This window comes from Gracilinanus agilis, chromosome 2, assembly GCF_016433145.1.
Source record: "Gracilinanus agilis isolate LMUSP501 chromosome 2, AgileGrace, whole genome shotgun sequence".
Classification (NCBI taxonomy): Eukaryota; Metazoa; Chordata; class Mammalia; order Didelphimorphia; family Didelphidae; genus Gracilinanus; species Gracilinanus agilis.
In genome coordinates this window covers 461966349-461985477 of record NC_058131.1, presented here as the reverse complement: position 1 = coordinate 461985477, position 19129 = coordinate 461966349, and the positions used below count along the sequence as shown (strand labels likewise).

The 19129-nt window shown below is 38.3% G+C and overlaps 1 protein-coding gene across 4 annotated transcripts in view; it reads right to left on the bottom strand.

Moving 5' to 3' along the window:
- Window positions 1-2788: 2788 nt before the first annotated feature.
- Window positions 2789-19129, bottom strand: part of MAX (MYC associated factor X) — a 30117-nt gene continuing 13776 nt past the window's right edge. For 2 of the 4 annotated variants that reach the window (XM_044664840.1, XM_044664842.1), the window contains 2 exons: window positions 5590-5719; window positions 2789-4364 (listed from right to left, as the gene is read on the bottom strand). In XM_044664840.1, coding sequence (XP_044520775.1) covers window positions 4177-4364; window positions 5590-5719 — 318 coding nt within the window. In that variant the 3' untranslated portion in view covers window positions 2789-4176. The remainder of the gene's footprint in view (window positions 4365-5589; window positions 5720-19129) is intronic. The other 2 variants (XM_044664841.1, XM_044664843.1) reach the window with 1 other exon arrangement.

The following is a 19129-nucleotide window of genomic DNA, read 5'->3' as shown; positions in this document are numbered from 1 at the left end:
GGAAGGTAAGGGTTTTAGTAAAAAAAATAAAAAAAAAAAAAAAAAAAAAAAAAGGATTCTGCAGGTCATTCCAAACCTGATTATTTTTTTAGTAATCTTTTTCATTCCAGTGACTTTATTACCCAATGCTCACCTCTAAAGATCAGGAAACCCCTTAGCGTTAAAAATAATAATCTTCACACTCCTCTAAGGATAGTGGAGCCTGGAACAATTTTCCTATTTTATAGAGGACTTTGACCACGTGCTGATTCTGGATAAAACTAGGTGTAGATTGCAGCTCTCTTTATTCTTATTTGAGAAAGGAGGGTCTATCTCCTACAGCCTCTTTCTGTAGTTTATTTTCAGCTATTTTCTTTAGCAGCTACAAGAAAAGGCAATTCCTTGTGTAATGAATGTATCATATCTGGAGCTTTAAAAATGAGGCCGCTTTAAAAATCTGAACTCCCAGAAGCATTTATAGTGGGAGAAAATGTCAAGTTCTGCTTACCACTCACCACGGTAGGAAAAATCATGGCAGAAAGCCCTGCACACTGCAATTATAGTCAAGACAAGGACAGAGGAGGCTTTTAATAAGGACCTTCAGTGAAGCCATCTGCTCATATTGGCCAAGCAAACAAACAAGATGTTAGACTTTGTTTAGGAAACTATCAAGAAAAATAATGCAAACAAGCCAAGTATTCTAATGATATATAAAAGTTAAGCTATCATCCACCCACTTTATCCTGTGGGAATATATTCATTCACTTTCTAGAGATACAGAATAGACAAGAGTGCTCTGAGGCCTTCTATTTAATTCTGCAGCTGGGGCAGGCATAATTTACATACCTCTATTTAGTCTGGTCTCAAAGATCCTACAGACCAACATAGTAAGTGCTTAAACTTGTTGACAGGACATTTTTGCTTCATTTGCCATTCAGCCTCATTAATATAAGTTCAGCATTCCCAAAGATTTTATTTTCTAGTTGTATTTTTCTCTTTCCAGCACCATCTCTCAATGAATTACACAGCCTAATAGTTAAAATGTCTTCTGAGGGCTAACTCTCTATGGTTCTTGTTACTTTTCAGTCTCACCCAGTCAACTCCTTTTGGGTGAGAAACCTAAATCTCAGCTGTGTCAATAGTTTCTATCACTTTTTCTGTCTCCAGTCAGAGACTGCCACAAACACAGAACTACTAGCTCATCCTAGGTTTTTGTACATCCTGTTCTCTTAGTTTGGCTTCCATTCCAATAAGAAAAGCATTGGAATTATTTTCATTCATTTGTATCAAATGTATTGGTCTAAACTCGGTCTGTTGGACTATTTCCTGTATTGCATCCTTTAATGTAGTAACACAAGGCCCTTAGGTCATGAAACACTCAACTTTGGCTCTTCAGTGACTCCATAATCTAAAAGGAGTACTATGCTGGCAGCCCTTTGTTTCCCTCAGGGTGATCATACTTATACATTTTTATTTGTTCTATTAAAATAAAAATTTACTTGAGTCTGTAATCTAACAAATAGAATCTGGAGAAATACTTTAGTCTCCACCTCAGTCCCCAGCAAAATGTGTTCCTTCATGACCCCCTTTCATTTGATGTAGAACCATCAGATCTGACAACAAAATTCATGGTGCCTTGATGAACATTTCCCATCTTTGATTTCTGAGAAGTTACCCTTTATAGCCCTAGAAATACCTGGAGCCACAGTTAAGCAAACAGCTAACAGCAAGCCAAGCTTTTTTCTGTTTCCCAAGTCAGCAGTGGTGAATGGCAAAACATTGAATTTAGAGCCCAAGGGCCTCTACCACTTCCTATTTGAGCAAATTCTATAAGCCAGTTTTCTGATTGTAAAATGGGGTGCTTAGAATAAGATCTTTAATATCTCTTGCTAACTCTAAATCTTATGACCTTACTTTAAGGTTAAACAGCTTGTTTCTTAACACAGACATCTCAGCTGCTCACAAATCCAGCCATGCCCTCTCAATGCCTTAAAATCTTCTGGAAAAGAAGGGCGCTGGTAGGCTTGTGATTAGACTCTGGAAGGAACCGAAGGCACCTTCTTATCCAACTTATATTTGCCCTGCAGTCTCTGCAGGTCAAGAGGTACCAGCCCAGTTCATGTCTGAAAGGATCTAATCATTCAGAATTTCTTTATATCAGGCCCAAATCTCCTTTTATGTGTTGTCCAGTCATTGTTTCCCTCTGGATAAGCAGAATAAATCTAATCCCATCTTCCACACAACAGTTCTTCAAATATTGGAACACAGCTATCATGTCCCTACCAAGATGTCTCTGAAGGTGAAGCAAATCCAGTTTCTCCAACTGATCCATGCAAGTAGTAGGACATGGTCTCACCATTGCTACTTGACCTTCTGGGGTATGTGTTCATCAACAAAAGCCTTCCTAAATGAGCTCTATAACCCAATCCAGTTCCCTGAAGCATCCCACTTTGGAGAAGAAAAGGCTTACTTTGTTTTAAGAGGAAGCAATTAAATTATATTCATTCTATTACTATCTTTCAGTGTTGGGAAAGGTAGTAAATTCTGAATCAGTTTCTCTGACTAATAAACAGCTGACAAAATATCTGATGATCTCACATACGTGACTATCCACTCTGAGCTCAGTCCACATAACAAGAGGGAACAGTCTTTGGCCTGTGAATAATTTACTGCTCATAGCAATTATCACCACAAAGTTATAGAAGCAGATTAAATCTTCAAATATGCATCAAGAAGAGACAACAGTCAAAAGTTCGCTCTATTTCCTGAACCACCTTATCTTCGTATGGGCAAGAAGACATCACCACACTAAGGATAAAATAAGTTTTTATTTATAGTCTTATAGTAAAGGGGAAGCCTTAACTTGCAAGACAATTCTTCAGCAGTATGTACAACATACTTTTTATTTCCATGGAATGGAATTAAACATGGACAGAGACTACATAGTACACACTAGAGATCAGCAAACGCCAGAACAGGGTCGGTAGAGAACAAAAAAAAATAAAATAAAAAAAAAGAAAGAAAAAAGGCTTAACACACAAACCCTTCATGGGAACCTGCTGACCACAGCCAGAACCAGGGCCAGGTCATATAAAGGAAGAGAGGTCCCAGAACAGAAGGGAAAGAGAGAAACAGAAGGGGCCTGAACTAGTCTGTGGTTTTTAGTACCAGGTAAGATGCTCTTGGTATATTTATATACAAAATCAGTTGGCTCTATTTCTTAGAAACACACACAAAGGAAGATTTGATCATTACTTTATGAATCTGTCGCTTTGCAATATCGACTTCATCAGAATAGGGAGAGTCCACTTGGATTCAAATTTCAGTAGCAGGAAATAAATATCAAAACATCATCACTGGCCCTTAATACAAAAAAAATGCACTCCTCCCTCAACCCTAACCCTCCCTTCTCCATTCCCTCAGTCCCCCCCCCAACCCTCCCAAATCAATCCCTTGGTGGCTGAAGCTTCCCTACTGCAGTCTTTAAATACATACCACACGGTGTCACATGACCCACCTAAAGGCTGGCAACTCCAACAAAAAATAAAAAATAAAGAAAAAAGCTGGCCAAACTTTCCAACTCCATGTAGCTCACCCAAGACACCAGACTGCATAGATGTCCCCACTGACCCTCACCACCACAAACTCTCTACCAACCTGACCCTTCACAGCAGGAGTGATAAATAACAATTTTTTTTAGGAAAAAAAAATTTTTTCCTTAAAAAAAAAAAAAATTCTGGGTAATTCTGATTATTCCAAACAGGTCATCTTCTAAAAGTTGAGCAGTTCACAGATTCACAAAGTCTATCAAATGAAGGGGGGACAAGGAAGACGTAGGGAAGGGACAAGGGAGACCTGTGAGCAGAGAAGTCGTCTGGGCAATAATGCCCAATAAGGTAAGAGGAGCGGCTGGCTGGGGAGGTCAGGGGCAGCGTGTGCTCAGAGGTGTGTCCATCTGTCCTCCACAGAAAAAGCTGCCAAGTTGGGATGTTTTGGTTTAAAAATTTATGGTGAAGGAAGAAGGTTGCTGAAGGGAAAAGGCAGAAGATGAAAGCTGCAGTCCAAGAGCTTCTACTTAAAAAAAAAAAAAAAGAAAAGAAATAAAGAGTCTTTAAAACAGCTTGGAGGGGTCTAACGATGAACTGGGAGAAGAGACGGTGGAGGAGACAGACAGTTTTTATTGCTGGCCTGCTCTGTTTAGCTGGCCTCCATCCGGAGTTTCTTTCTGCTTTGGGGCTCTTCAGGCTCTGACTCAGAGCTGGAATCTGAGCCCCCATCGAAGGCAGAGATGGTGCTGCCCTTGGCATTGGTGTAGAGGCTGCTGTCTGAAGAAGAATAGTTGGTCTGCAGTTGGGCACTTGACCTCGCTTTCTCCAGTGCACGGACTGAAAGGCAAGACAAGGACTGTGTTAAGGCACTCTGGAGGCTAACCAGAAGTGATGGCTCAGATTCAAGGTCCTTTGTGTTCTTCCTAAGGGTCTGCTAATCCCTGAAGCTATGGGTGGTTCAGAAGCAGTATTCCCTTCCAGAAGATGTCCCTCCCCTCCCAAACAATTCTAGAGAGAAGGCTTGCAATGTTATTGCTATTAACCCTGCCATAGAAGCACACTGCAAAGTCAGGAGTATGGAGCTCCATGTGGAATCCAGCAATAGAATGACACAAAAGCAGCTGGGATCTCCACCAATGGCAGTCTTGACAGGGTTGAAAAAGATTGCATCAGTTCTGATTATATCATCCACAACAGGCAGCAAAGGATGACATGAGCACCAAAGAAAAGTTTTGGCCAAGCCCCTTAATAGAAAAGACTCTCTTAATGAAAATCTGAGCCCTCAGAAGCATCTCTCAGCACACATGGTACCTGATCCCTTTGACATATCCCTCACATGCAGGCCGTCCAGCTTGGTGCCTCCCCACCAATACCTCCCACTTCCCAGGCCCCAGCTCAGCTTGTCTGAGTCTGGAATGCTAAGAACCCATTTTTTTTTTTTGGTTGTTGCATTTTTTCTAACCCAAGTGGTTACTTGCATTTCCTTTTACTTGCATCTTCCATGAGGGAGGAAGAGAAGTGAATTCCCCAGGAACAAAGAACTTGATCAGCTCTCGCTTTCCCCTGTGGTTATAGGAAAAGGCGGTTGTGAGCATTTGACAACAGCAGGGACCTGGCCCATATGCTGCCCTGATTGGACAATTATTTACACAGGAGTGGGCTCACTTGTTACCGAACACTTGTGAGGCTTTGGTACTTACACAATATATTAAATCCAAGGACCTCAACGTTGTTAACAGATAGCTAGTGCTGCTGTCTTCTGACAGAGCAAATGAGACACAGAATTGGGAAAGAAAGATTGGCTCCAGTTCAGAAAAGACACAAAAACTTCAAATCCAGGGTCGAACTCTCTAGACACCCCTACCTCCTCACAAGCTTATGATTTGGACAAGCAACACAAGTTCTTTTCTCAGGTTCTATCTCCCAAATATTTAGTTCATTAGATCCAGGACTGAGGCTTATTAAGCTTTCCACAAGTGGTTTTGATCCCGGCGCAGATGAGACGGCCCTCAGCTAGCCAAGGCAAAGGAGGGCCAGCTGCCCCAGTGCCTGAGATGCTCACCTTGCTGCTCTAGTAGAGCATTCTGCCGCTTGAGGTCATCAATATCCTGCTGGTGTGTGTGGTTTTTCCTTCGCATATACTGGATGTACTCTGTGGCTTTATCTAAGATTTGGGCCCGGGATGCCTGTTGCAATAGTGAGAAAAGCACAGGGGACAAAATAAAGACCTAGTTCGTGGTAGTGATGAAGGAAACATGTCTTTCTGTAGCAGAAGTAGTAGCAGCAGGGTCATGAAGAGGCTAAGAATGCACCCCTCCCCCCCCTTCCCAAGAGAACATGACAACTTATAGTTCACTTAAGGATCTCTCCATGTAACTGAGGAACAATTCCCAAGGTCAGCTGTATCCAGGGTACCACTTAATGATTAATCATTTAGGATTACTGTTGGAGCTTGACCATACAATGGCAAGCCTGGGTTTCTAGGTCTGTAATGTAAAAAAGGGAAGCCAGACCTGGACTAGAGCTATTCTAGACTGTGAAAGCACACAAAATAGTTCTAATGAGCTCCCAAGGCTCAGCCAAATGTTTAGAAGAACATGATTATTTGTATACAAATTATACAGTAAGCAATGCTGCCCCTTTTCTACACCATAGTTTCCATCATTGTCAGAGCTAATAAGAAATCAATTTTTTCAAAGTATAAACAGCCTATTAATGTAGGGGAAAGGCTGGAAAGAGGGGCATGAAAAATCTCAAAAAGCAATAAATAATATTCTTTACCAATGGGCATTGCCTGCCCAGAAGTCCAACTTGGTTAGGAGGTTTCTTTTAGATTACAAACACTGCCAGAATTATTCAAGACTAATCTTGTAGGCTGCCCTCTCACAGAACCTAATTTAAACTTGTGGCACAGTGCAAAGACAAAGAAAAACAATGCCCCAAGTAATGGAAGGCAGGAATACTTCTTACTTGGACAAAGTACTTTGGAAATCTACCAGTATAACTTATGTAGGTATTAAACATCCAAATAATTTCAAAAAGAGATGGGCTAAGGAACACATTGCCAGGTTCTCAAAATTTCTAATCAAATATTGACAGGGCCAGTTTAGAACTCCTCAGGTTGGGTAAGAGAAGGATTTTATAGGGCATGATGACATACATAAGGTTCTACAGTTATATCTGGCTTTCCTACTATAATATCCCCAAAGCTATTTATTACCAAGTACCAAAGACTTGGTGCATCGTACTTTAAGGAATACAACAAATGTCACATTCCCAAGCTCAAAATTTCAAAGAGATATGTACACAAATATACACAAATAACTAAGCCTTTTGCTGAACTCCAGGCCTGCACCACAAACTGCCTATCTCCAAATGGAGGCCCCACAGGAATCTCAAAAACTGAACATTTCCTAACCATAACTCATTATTTTTGCTTCAAACACTTTTCTTTTGCTTAACTTCCTTATTTTTATGGAGGGCACCATCATCAAACTTCAGTCATCTCTGACTCTTTTCCTCTTCCTCCCTCCTGCCTCAAATTCAATTAGCTGCTAAGTCTTACCTCCACGATCTTTTTGATTTATCTCTTCTTACCACACTGTCACGTGTAAGGGGGGAAAAGGGGTTTTTTGGGTTTAATATATTAAAAGATGGTCACCAGAGGATTGAATTATTATCAATCCTCAATTAAGAATAATCTCAAGTCAAAATTGACTTTTATGGAAGTTTATTTACAATTAAGAAGAGAGGAAATAAGGCAATAAGAATCTAACCCAGTAGGTAATTTATTACAATCCTCTAATTAATCCAGGTAGATCTTAACCCTCAGCAAAGAGTTGGAGGGCCAGAAGCCCAGAGGTGAATGGAGCAAAATTCATTCACCGAGTCTACTAAAAGAAGTTTCTTAAGAGAAGTTCAGGAAGATTCAGTCAGTCTTTAAACTCACCATGTGGAATTCAAAGAAGATATTTAAAGCCGTCTCACCAGGGTCTCAGCATTCCAACACTCCTCCGTGAACCAGAAAAGGTCCATCACCAGAAGTCCTCTTCAAGCAAAGCCCTCTCCCACTCACTCAACTCCCTCTCTTTAAAGGTGTCACTTATGCATCACTTCCTGTGCCTCCCTCCTAATTTGCATGTCCAATCACAATAGACGATTCTCATAGTACTGCCTAGGAGGCAGTCAGTTGATTCAGATGCCTTACCCACTCTAGCCCATGTGGGTTATGGACCTCCCAGAATTAGAGGTGTTCTCACCTTTGGTGATTAAATCTAAAAAAAGGCAGTGTAGACTTAATCTAATTATCACACATGACCATCAACATCACCACTTCTTGCACTCATCCACTCTTACTTAGATGAATGCAAAAAACTTCCTAATTGGTCTTCTCGCCTTAAATCCACTCCTTTTCCTCAAAGCAGCTAAAATGATATATCTGAAGCACAGTAAATTTTACCATGTTGCCAATCCTTTCCTTAATTAAGAAGGGCAAGAGGTTCCTTTTTGTCTCTTGGATAAAATGTAAACTCTTTTATTTGGCCTTTACATTCTGGCTCTAGTCTACTTTTCCAAGATTACTATAAAATATTCTCCTTGTATTTTATATTTCAGTCAGACTGGCTTTCCCTTGCACACAGGCTGTTCCTCATCCCTCGAATGTATATCTCTTCTTTTTAAATCCCTAGTTTCCTTCACAGTCCCACCTCTTCCAAGAAACCTATTTTGATCTCTTTCTAGGTTGCTAGTGCCCCATGTGTCCCTCAGGTCATTGCTTTGAATCTACTTTTCTTTGTACATGTAGTTTCCTTTGAATAGAATTTAACCTTCTGAAAGGCAGGACCTTATTCCTAGTTTATTTTCCTAGAACCCAGTACAGTGCCCAAAACAGAGCAGGCTTAATAAATACTTGCTGGATGAATGAACTAGTATAATACAAGGATAAGTATCATATAAATAAAAGGTGCTCAAAAGAATGTCAAAACCATACAAAGGTACCACCATTGTGATGAATGCCCAGTAGACTCCAAATGAAAGAGGAATTCCTTATAGAGAGGTCCTTCAAATACCCGTTTGTTGCTAACACTGTATTGGCTGCATTGAGCCCCGTGGATCTTCCAAAATGTGATAATCATTTAAATAATGAAATTATCTATTTTCATCTTTTGTACTTGCTTCTATCTCTTGTTATCTATACATAATTATTTAAAAAAAATTTTTTTTGGTCTACCCACATTAAGAAAAACCAAGAGGGGGGGCAGCTGGGTAGCTCAGTGGATTGAGAGTCAGACCTAGAGACGGGAGGTCCTAGGTTCAAATCCGGCCTCAGACACTTCCCAGCTGTGTGACCCTGGGCAAGTCATTGACCCCCATTGCTCACCCTTACCACTCTTCTACCTAGGAGCCAATACACAGAAGTTAAGGGTTTAAAAAAGAAAAACCAAGAGGAAGCTAGGTGATAGAGAGCCAGGGTTGGAGAAAGGAGGTCCTGGGTTCAAATTTGGCCTCAGATACTTCTAGCTGTGACCTTGCACAAGTCACTTAACCTCAATTGCCTAGCCCTTCTGCCTTGCAACCAATATTTAAATGTTGATTCTAGGATAGAAGACAGGGATTAAAAAGAAAAGGAAAATCAAGTGGGTAAAGATTGATTAGTACCCAAACTATCATATGTGGTTAGATAGAAAGCTCAAAGAGCTGATCTGTTGGTACAGCTATCTTTGACAGAGGTGTTCATAGACTAAAAGTAAATAGAAGAGTTGGCTGTATTAAGAAAAAGCACAATTCTTTTAATGAATTCCCCAAGCTTCTTCTTGAAGAGCAGTATTCCTCCAGTGATGCAATACAGTATCAATTCATGGAGTGCTATTGTTGAGGCAACTAGGAAGCACACTGCTATGACTGTTGGGCTTAGAACCAGGGATACCCAAGTTTTCAAATATGGCTCTAGACATTACTAGACATGTGTCCCTGGGTATATCAGTGAAAGCTATCTGCCTCAGTTTCCTTCCCTGTAAAATGGGGATAATAATAGCACCTACTTTCCAAGATTTTTGGGAGGATTAAGTGAGATAATATTTGTAACGCATTTAGCACAGTTCCTGGTGCACAATAATTGCTTAATTTTATTCTTTTCCTCTTACTTCCAAAGGATCATGGTAAATTGCATACAATATAATAGGCTACAATGGACTGCCAACCAAGAAATGCATAGAATAAGCTACATAAAAGATGTTATCAGAAAAACGACTATAAAAAAAAGGAGAGTAAGAAGACAACCATTGCCATCTTTGGGCCTCAGTTTCCGCACCTGTAAAATGAGGGAGATGGTTATCTTTGGAAGTTCTTTTCAGCTCTAAATCTATGATACCATGAATCATGTATATAACTGAAAGCTGTACAACATTAAGAGAACCAAAGAAAAAAAGCCTTCAGTGGACATACTGTGGAAAGTTTATGGGAAGACATTTATAAGAGTCATACAAAATGAAAAGACATGACTGAATTGTGATCTTTACCAATGGCAGAAGTAACCAGATTAATGAAATCACAGGTCTTCTGAAGTTATCATGAAAGGTAGAAACAATGAAAACTATAGGAATTTAGATTACATCTAATGGGTTGATGAGAAAAGGCTTTGCTGAAGGAGATAACACTTGAGTGAGGCTGTTAAAGATAACAGGTAATTGGGTGGCAAGAGAAAGAAAAGAGAGTTCAGGATTCAGCAATGGAGGTAAGAAGGTGCAAGCTGGTTCACAAGAGGAACAGGGTGAAATAAAAAAAGATTCACTCTGGTCCCAACTTCTGTGTGTATGGCTATCCAGATGTGGCTTCCCATAGTTAAAAAGATACTTAATAAAATTTTTACTTAGTAAGTAGTATCTTCCCAAGTTCAAATCTGGCCTCAGACACAGTGACTCTGGGCAAGTCATTTAACTCTGTCCCAATTGCTCATCTGTAAAATGAACTAGAGAAGAAAATGGCAAACCACTCCAATATATCTGCCAAAACAATCCCAAGTCACAAAGAGTCGGACACAATTGAAAACTAACAAAACCAACAAAAAAATGAAATGATAAATTTAAATACAGAGAATCATAGAAGCACAGAGAAGGGACCTCAGAACTCATCTATTCTCTTCTTTAAAAACTCCAGAACTTCCTGAAGCAGCCCATTCTACTTCTAGAAATCTCTACAAGGTTTTTCTAATATTGAGCTGAAATTTGCGCCTCTCTAGCTTCTATTCTAGCTTTCTATCTTCTGGGTCCATGTTAATAATACCTAGTCCCTCTTCCATTTGACAGAGTTCTTCCCTGTTAACTCTTCCCATAGTTAAACAGTCCTAGTTCATGTAAGATCTTGGAATGGCATAGTTTTAACTCTTTACTATCCTTTTTTATTCTGTGGACATAGCTTGTTAATGTTCTTTCTAAAACGTGGTGCCCCAAATTGCACAAAATCCAGATGTATTCTCACTAGATGTTTGGTCTGGCCCCTACAACTTGCCTGCAGATCCATCTCATAGACCTAATACATCACAAAATATGAAGTTCTGAATAAAAGCCCCAACTGCAAGTTAACTTGTTTACTATTCCTTCATAGACAGAATGATTTGAGTATATGTAATCTTGTGAGAATATTAAAAATTAAGACAGAAATTTAGGTTATGAATAAATTTGGCCAGACTTGTCCTCCCAGAATCATGGAACCCTTTATCCATATGCCCCACGAACTATCTAGCTATCTAGATAATGGCCATCTGCATGATGAGATGAATCCCTAGGCTTCTACTCACAGGGAAATTCAGATAAAATTTCATAAACTCCAACCAAGGTCACAGGAACATGTTCAATAACTTTACAGTCAACCAAACTCTTCCTTCTATCAGTTGTAAAACTCAGTTATCCCAAAGCATATATGTGGGAGAGGAAACAACAGCTAACATCTTTTCTCCTCACCAATCACTTCTCTAGAACCTCTAGAAAATGAGAAAAACTGGTGAGACAATTCTGGCCAAGATAAGAGCTTGCATGGAGATAGGTAGCCCATCTCTTAAAAAAATACCCCCCCCAACTTAAAAAGAGCAACAGACTGAAACCCAATGAGAAATGGCAATTGACTTCTACACCAGGATGCACAATTAGCTAGAAGTCTATAAGCAATAAAAAAGGGGGCCTGGTAGAAAGGCCAGCACAAGCAAACAAGACAGAGGCCTCCCAGCATTACCATAGATGGTCTAGAGATACCTGCAGACTGCAAGGCTTTCAGCAAAGGTGGAAGGCTCCCACTAGAAAGCCCCAACTTTGTAAGAAACCCACATTGTAGACCTTGCAAGTCTTGAGTGGCAGTGCTCAGACCAGGATACCTCAAGCCCCAGAACTATTTTTCTTTAGCACTCTGTCTTAAAATACTAGAAGGCCCTGAAGATCCCCTACTTTGAACTTCAAAGATCCAGAAGGCCCCAAACCTACCATAGTATAGACATATCTTGGGTGGTCAAGTTCAGCACAGGAGCCCATATAACCCAGGTCAAGTTCAAGTATAACTGATCACCCTACCCAAAATATAGTAGGGAAGTGGAGCTTGGCCCTATTACAAAGCCCTAATTCAAGAAATAAGGTGAAAGATAGGAGTCAACAGAAGATATGTCACTATCAAGAATTATAAATCCAAAGTACTATTTTCAATTTTGGTAGACTTGGTCTTTCACCTCCTCATGGAAGCACATCTGATCTTGCATCAAGGCAAGATGTGGTAACTTAGTCATCCCTTGCACCAATTCTGAGAGGCATCAATCCTACCTGGGTGAAATTTTTTGGGATGTGTGAGGAGAGTATATAAGCATGTAAGAAGGGTAAGGACAGAAGGCATCATAAAAACCATACTCATCTGAAGTAAATAAAAGAGGGTCAAATATATGCTCTTGTGATCTTGGTGTTTTAAAACATCAAAAAAGGAAATAGGAAGCGATGGAAGGAAATAGTTACAAGTAAAACTTGTAAATTGACTTGGAAATTGAAGAGAATAGCTAAGCAAACTGGCATATGAATGGAATGATACTGTACAGAAATGACAAAAGAATGAATTTCAAAAAAATCTGGGGAAGATATATGAGATGTATAAACTGATAAGTGAAATGAGGAAAACTAGAACAATTCATATATTAAAACATTACTATATTAAAAAGGAAAATATCTGAGACTCAACTTCCATCAACTCCATGTCTCCAGAGTACCTATGATGAAGTATGTTGCTTGACAAAAGAATTCATGAATTTGAGGTGTAAAATGAGTTATATTTTTAAAGATACAGTCACTAATAAATCTGTTCGGCATGACTATGCTTACTTCTTACTAACGTTTTTCCCCTTCTGTTTTCATGGTGGAAGAGGGAGAAGGATCCACAGAAGAGAAGAGGAGGAAGTTCAGAAGGAAGCATAGATAAGCAGGTCAGCTTTGATTAAGTTCTGCACTTGGAGTCCTCCAAAACTCTTTCTAAGTCTAAGTAAGTGATCCTATTACAGTAACATATTGAATCTATTACATACCTTAAAAAACAGTAAGAAGTATGAAAGACATTTAAAGTTTCATGTACAATTCTTTTTATGTTTTACTTTGCATATAAAAAAAGCAAATTTTTTGGTGTTCAGAATTAAAAAACAAAACAAAACAAAAACAAAGGCTGGTAAATCGACACTGACATAGTAGAAATGCAATCTTTCCTGTATTTAGGAAGAAAAGCTGGAAGACATTTTAATGTCAATATAATTACTGAACTGATCTGAGATGAAGGTGTTGGCACAAATAGCTGGCATGAGAATTGACCTATAGACCTATTTTCCATAACCTGAAGTAAGATTTGACAATTAGTTATAAAAATATCCTTCAATAAATAATACTAGGATATTTAAGTTTTTTGGGTGTGGTTTTAGCTTTTGCTTCTTTGGCATGGCTTCTGGCTTACCCTAAAACTACCCATTTAATAGGCATTTGTTACTAAATGGAACTGGGGGTGGGGGGTAGGGTAGTGGTGGTGGAGGGATGGGAAGGGAATAGAAGGGTCATGGACAGATAGGAAGGATATTGTGGATAGGGAGACATGACCTCAAAACTAAGAAATCAGGGTAAAATATATTGGAAATATCTACTTTGAATTACATTTTGTTAATATACCCTAGAGATTCCAAATGTTTTTTGCATTACAGACCCTTCTCTGCCACTCTGGTGAATTCTGTGAACCCTTTTCCAAAAAAATGTTTTGATCAAGTTAGCTCTTAAGGCTAATACATAACACTATTGACTCATTTTTAGCTTATAGGCCACTAAAATCCCAAATCCCTTTCCCATGAACTGCCACCTTAGCACCTTTGCTGTTGATTATTTGAAGCCAAGTATATTATTTTACATTTACAGGAGATGAATTAGCTTTTTGATTGCGTTCTTTTCAGTTGCATCCAACTCTTCATGATCCCATTTGTGATTTTCTTGACAATGATACTGGAGTGGTTCTCCATTTCCCTCTTCAGCTCATTTAAAGAGATGAGAAGACCAGAGTCAAATAGGGTACTACCTTATCTCCAAAATGGAGGGCTACAGAGGCTTGTGTGATCAACCAACTGGATGGTTTAAAATACTTAATCACAGGGCTTTTCTTCAACTCAATCATTATTACTCTCATCCCTCAATGTTCCCCCAACATGGTCCCATAACTATGCAAACCTCCAACTTCTCTACTCTGAGATGATGTTGTCCCTCTGGAATAGTAATAATCTGTCCTTCATCCAAGTACCCAAAGCAGCAGCTGCCCGGGTACATCTTGGACACTTCCCTAACCCCCAATACCTACTTCCCTAATCTATTTTTGGGTGGGGCAAAGGGAGTCACATAGGAATGGATGGGTTGTAATCTTTATTTCAAATGTCATTATGTCTCCCAAAAACCTATCCCTCTTCCAAACTTCCCTATTATTGTTAGAAGCTCTATTAGCTTTCCCTCCACTCAAGTTTAAAATCTGTGTTGTCTTAGACTCTGCATCCATATCTAATCAATTGTCATTCCTGTCCCTCCTACATTCAAAATATCTATCTGTCCCCTTTTTCCTGCTTACAGAAATCACCTTAGTTCAGGCCTTTTTCACCTTTCTTTGCATGATAGTCTTCTAATTGGTCTTCTTGCCTGGGGTCTCTCCCCTCTCCAATTCTTTCTCCCCATAGCTGTCAGTGTAAATTTGATTTTATTCAGTGGCTACCTAATAACTTTATGATCAAACATGATTTCATCTTTATGTCATTCTTTTTAATTACTACTTTTGTTTAAGCTTTATAACATACGCAATTATTACTACAGTAATGCCTGTACATAATTAGTAATGAAGAAAATGGGGGTGGGGAGGAGAGAAAAGATAAACAAGAGTAACCTGCAAAATATAAATATAAATATATGCATATAATCTATCTACATAAGTTTCGGAGACAGAAGGGACTTCAAATATCCATCTGGTTTGATTCCACTCCCTTTACAAGTAAGGTAACCAAGGCCTAGAGAGATTAAGTAAGTACCCAAGGTTTCAAGGCCCAAGTAGCACAATTAGAATTTAAACGCAAGCATTTTACCTCTGTACCTCACTGCCTCCCCTTATTTTGTTTCTGATTGAGTCACTAGAAGGCAAGATCAAACATCTATTTAATCTTCTACAGGGTACATAGTGTTATGTGGCTGTCAGTTGTGAACACTTTTTGATGATGAACAAAAAGTTTCAAAATGGCATTCTTTATTATAACTCTTTACATAGAAACAAAACCAGTAAAATCTGAGAACTCAAATAGAAAGCACAAGATTCTTTTGAGAAAAGATTTTAGCAAATTTTGTCATCTGACCATTTTTCAGTTGTATCCAACTCTTCGTGATGCCATCCAGGGTTTTCTTGGCAAAGATATTGTAGTGGTTTGCCATTTCCTTCTCCAACTCATTTTCCAGATCAGGAAACCAAGGCAAACAGAAGTAAGTGACTTGCTTAGAATCATGGTTATTCAGTATCGGATTTGAACTCAGGAAGATAAATATTCTTAATATTCTTGACTTCAGGCCTAGCATTCTAACCACTGTGCCACTTCACTGCCCTTTAGCAATAATCAAGTGTCTTTAGTTTTCTTTTCAAGCTTTTCTATATTTTAATTCAGTTTCCGATAGGGACAAAACCTAAAAATACTGAGAATGTTCAATTTTTTTTTATAGGCAAGAGAATAATTCAGAAGTCTGACTTAGTTAGAACTGAGAAAAAAAGGCCATGAATTATTAGTATGACAATCCTTTCCAACAAAACTACAAGTATCACAATGCACATCAGCATCCTACAATATATCAGGAATACATAAGCAATATCAGTGTTAATTAATCCTGTCCACATCATCCTTCTTTAAAACATATTTTTTTAAAATAATAAGTTTCCAAATAAGTTATATGATTCATCAAATTGTCTACCTCTCTCCTTCCCTCTCCTCTCCCAGAGCTGCAAAGCAATTCAATCTGGGTTATACATGTATTATCATGCAAAACATCTTTCTTTAGAACATCTAACAAAGATTCTAATTCAACAGAGAATGGAAAAAACAACAAAAATGAAAACCTGCTACTACAATTCTCTTAACTGAACAGGAGATGCAAAACTCACCAACATTTGTACAAGTGTTATGGTCAAAGTAGAGAAAATAAAAGTTTGAATCCAGAAAGCATTACACTCATCTAAAGTTAAATTAGCTCATTATAATTATTAACAAAAATTCAAAAAAGATTAAAAGCTATAATGAACATATTAGTGCATAAAAGATGAGCTCTTGAATGGGGTACATTAATCAGAATATTTATTTTTCAAATGTGAGTGTGTTTACATTTAAGACTTCATTGTTCATATAACCATAACACCTTCGAGATCAAAATTGCTGTTAACTATCCTATCTGACCACAAGTTTTTGTCTTTCTACCTCTACTTCTTCTCTACTACTGATCTTCATCAGAGTCTCCTTGATCTCCTTATTATCTCAATTGATCACCCTCATTCTGATTTCATTTGCAATTCTTAGACAGTCTGGAATCTATGGTCAGAAATGTTTGGAAATATTCAGTGATTTTAAAACTCTTCAATTCCAATTCTAACCACTAACCCTCAGAAAAAGTTCAACACTTCATTCTAGGCCTAACAATTACTTTATAAAGTCCCCTGATTAGGTACATAGTCTCAAACATTCCCTTCTATACTTTCAAGTCCAACCTTCTATATGCTCACACTCAATTTCAATACCCTCAACTCCTTTTCTTCATGTCAGAGCTGTATTTATCAACTCTTTTGTTCCTCATCTAAGAGAACAGTTTGTTCTCCACCTTGGAAACATTAAACTTTACCATGGCACGTGATCTCATTCTCTCCAAAATTTGTAGTTTTAATTCCTCTTTTCATTCTACATACAAATATGCTCAAGTGCCTTGGGGGGAGGGCTGACCTCATTCCTTTTATTATTCATCTCTTTATATGCTTTCATTTTGAAATTTCTTGAAAAAATTAGTCGCATTTTCTTATCCACTGAGTTAAAAGAAAAAAAGTAGGTTTATACTAAACTATAGGGTGTGTATATTACATACAGTGGCATGGACGTATACTACATATTCAGGTACAAGGAGCAAACCAGTCTAGCAAGAACAGGGTTTCCATAGAAAAAAAGAGGGAAAAAATATAGAAATATGAGGATGTCTAACTAGGAAAGGCCTGGAAAGCCGCTCTGACTTTCATTCGTTGTGCAATGTTGGAGAGTGAATGAAAGTTTTTGAGCAGTGGAGCTATCTGTTTTCAACAAAATTTACGTAGCAGTCTGTAGGATGGATAAAAATGGGTAGAGAAACAAAACATGAACACTAATTAGGAAACTCTGATAGGTCTTAAACTAGACTAGTAGCAGTGGGCACAGAAAGAAAGGGGTAGGTAAAGGATATTTATTACAAAGGAAGATTTTTTTAAAATGAAGTAATGCAGTTTAAGATGTCCAAGACATCCTGTCCTGAAGCTAAGGAGATAGGTCAGAGTTGGAGACAGATATAACAGCAAAATCCTCAACAATCTGGTACCAATGGGCCTTTCCATGATGATTATACATTATTCCTCCTCTATGTTCTAACCAAATTGACCTATTAGCTATTCCCTAAAACTGACACTCAAGAATTTCAGAATTTATAGTTTCCTTCAAGGCTTGACTCCATTGCCCCCTCAAAAACAAACAAACAAACAAACCCCTTTCTTAATGCCCTCTACAAATTTCCTGGTACATATTGTATTCTTCCAGTAGAAAGATAGCTCTTTGAAGGTTGGAACTGTTTTGGTTTTGTCTTTGTAGCTCTATCACTTAGCATAGTGTCTTGCACATACATAGTAAACATTTAACACATAAATGTTGAATCTAACTGAATTTCATCTTCATTTAATAACCCTGGCAGATAAATAGTAGAAATATTACCTTCCTTAAGTTGGACTCTCACATGATCACCATGAGTCATGTGAAAGGGCAGTAAGAATTTCAGTGAGATAAAATGGGCAGGGTTGTGGTTTTCTATTTAATCCACACACTCCCTCCCCACTATATATACTACATATTCCTCCTCTCATATTATAAATCTACTTTGAAAAGGGCTTATGTCATATAGCTTTGTGTTCTCAAAGCCCATTACAGAAAGCTATTCCTAATAGTATAAACTCGAATGTTTGTTGACTATTTAAAAACTGTTTTCCTTTTCTTTTGATATTTTGTTCTTTCTTTACAAATTTAATTGTTGCCTTTTTTTGTACTATGCATTCCCCTCTATATATTCCACTGAACCCTTTTCTTTCTCTCTCTCTCTCTTTTTAAAAACTCTTACCTTCCATCTTAGAGGCAATATGTATATTGGTTCCAAGGCAGAAGAGTGGCAAGGGCTAGACAATGGGGGATAAGTGACTTGCCCAGGGTCACACAGCTAGGAAGTGTCTGAGACCAAATTTGAACCCAGGACCTCTCATCTCTGGCTCTGGCTCTGAATCCACTGAGTCACCTAACTGCCCCCTGAACCCTTTTTTTGCAACAAAAAATAAAATAAAATAAATGTATCCAAATTGACTAAGTTTGACATATGTGGCACACTTTATATTTCTCTTGTGCCTACTTCTCTATCAAGAGGAAGTGTTTCATTATTTGTTCTCCTGGACCAAAACTGGATAATGATTTATTTTTTAAAGTATGACACTACATACTGTCTCAAGAATGTTTGTTGCTTATGACCAACATGGAAATATGTTTTCCATGATCACACATGTATAACCTATAAAAAATTGCTTACTATTTCAGAGAGGGGGACAGGGAGGGAGAGATTTTGGAATTTGAAATTTTAGAAAATTAATGTTAAAAATTTTTTTTCTGTGTAATTAGGAAGCATGCAGAGCCAAAATTGTCCTATAGTGATAACATGACTTTGGAGCCAAGAGTGGTGGTACATGCCTGTAAAATCTGATATTAAGGAAAGCTGAGTGGTGGATGCTTTGAGTTAGGGAATTCTAAGTTGCCTACACTACATTTGGCACCAATA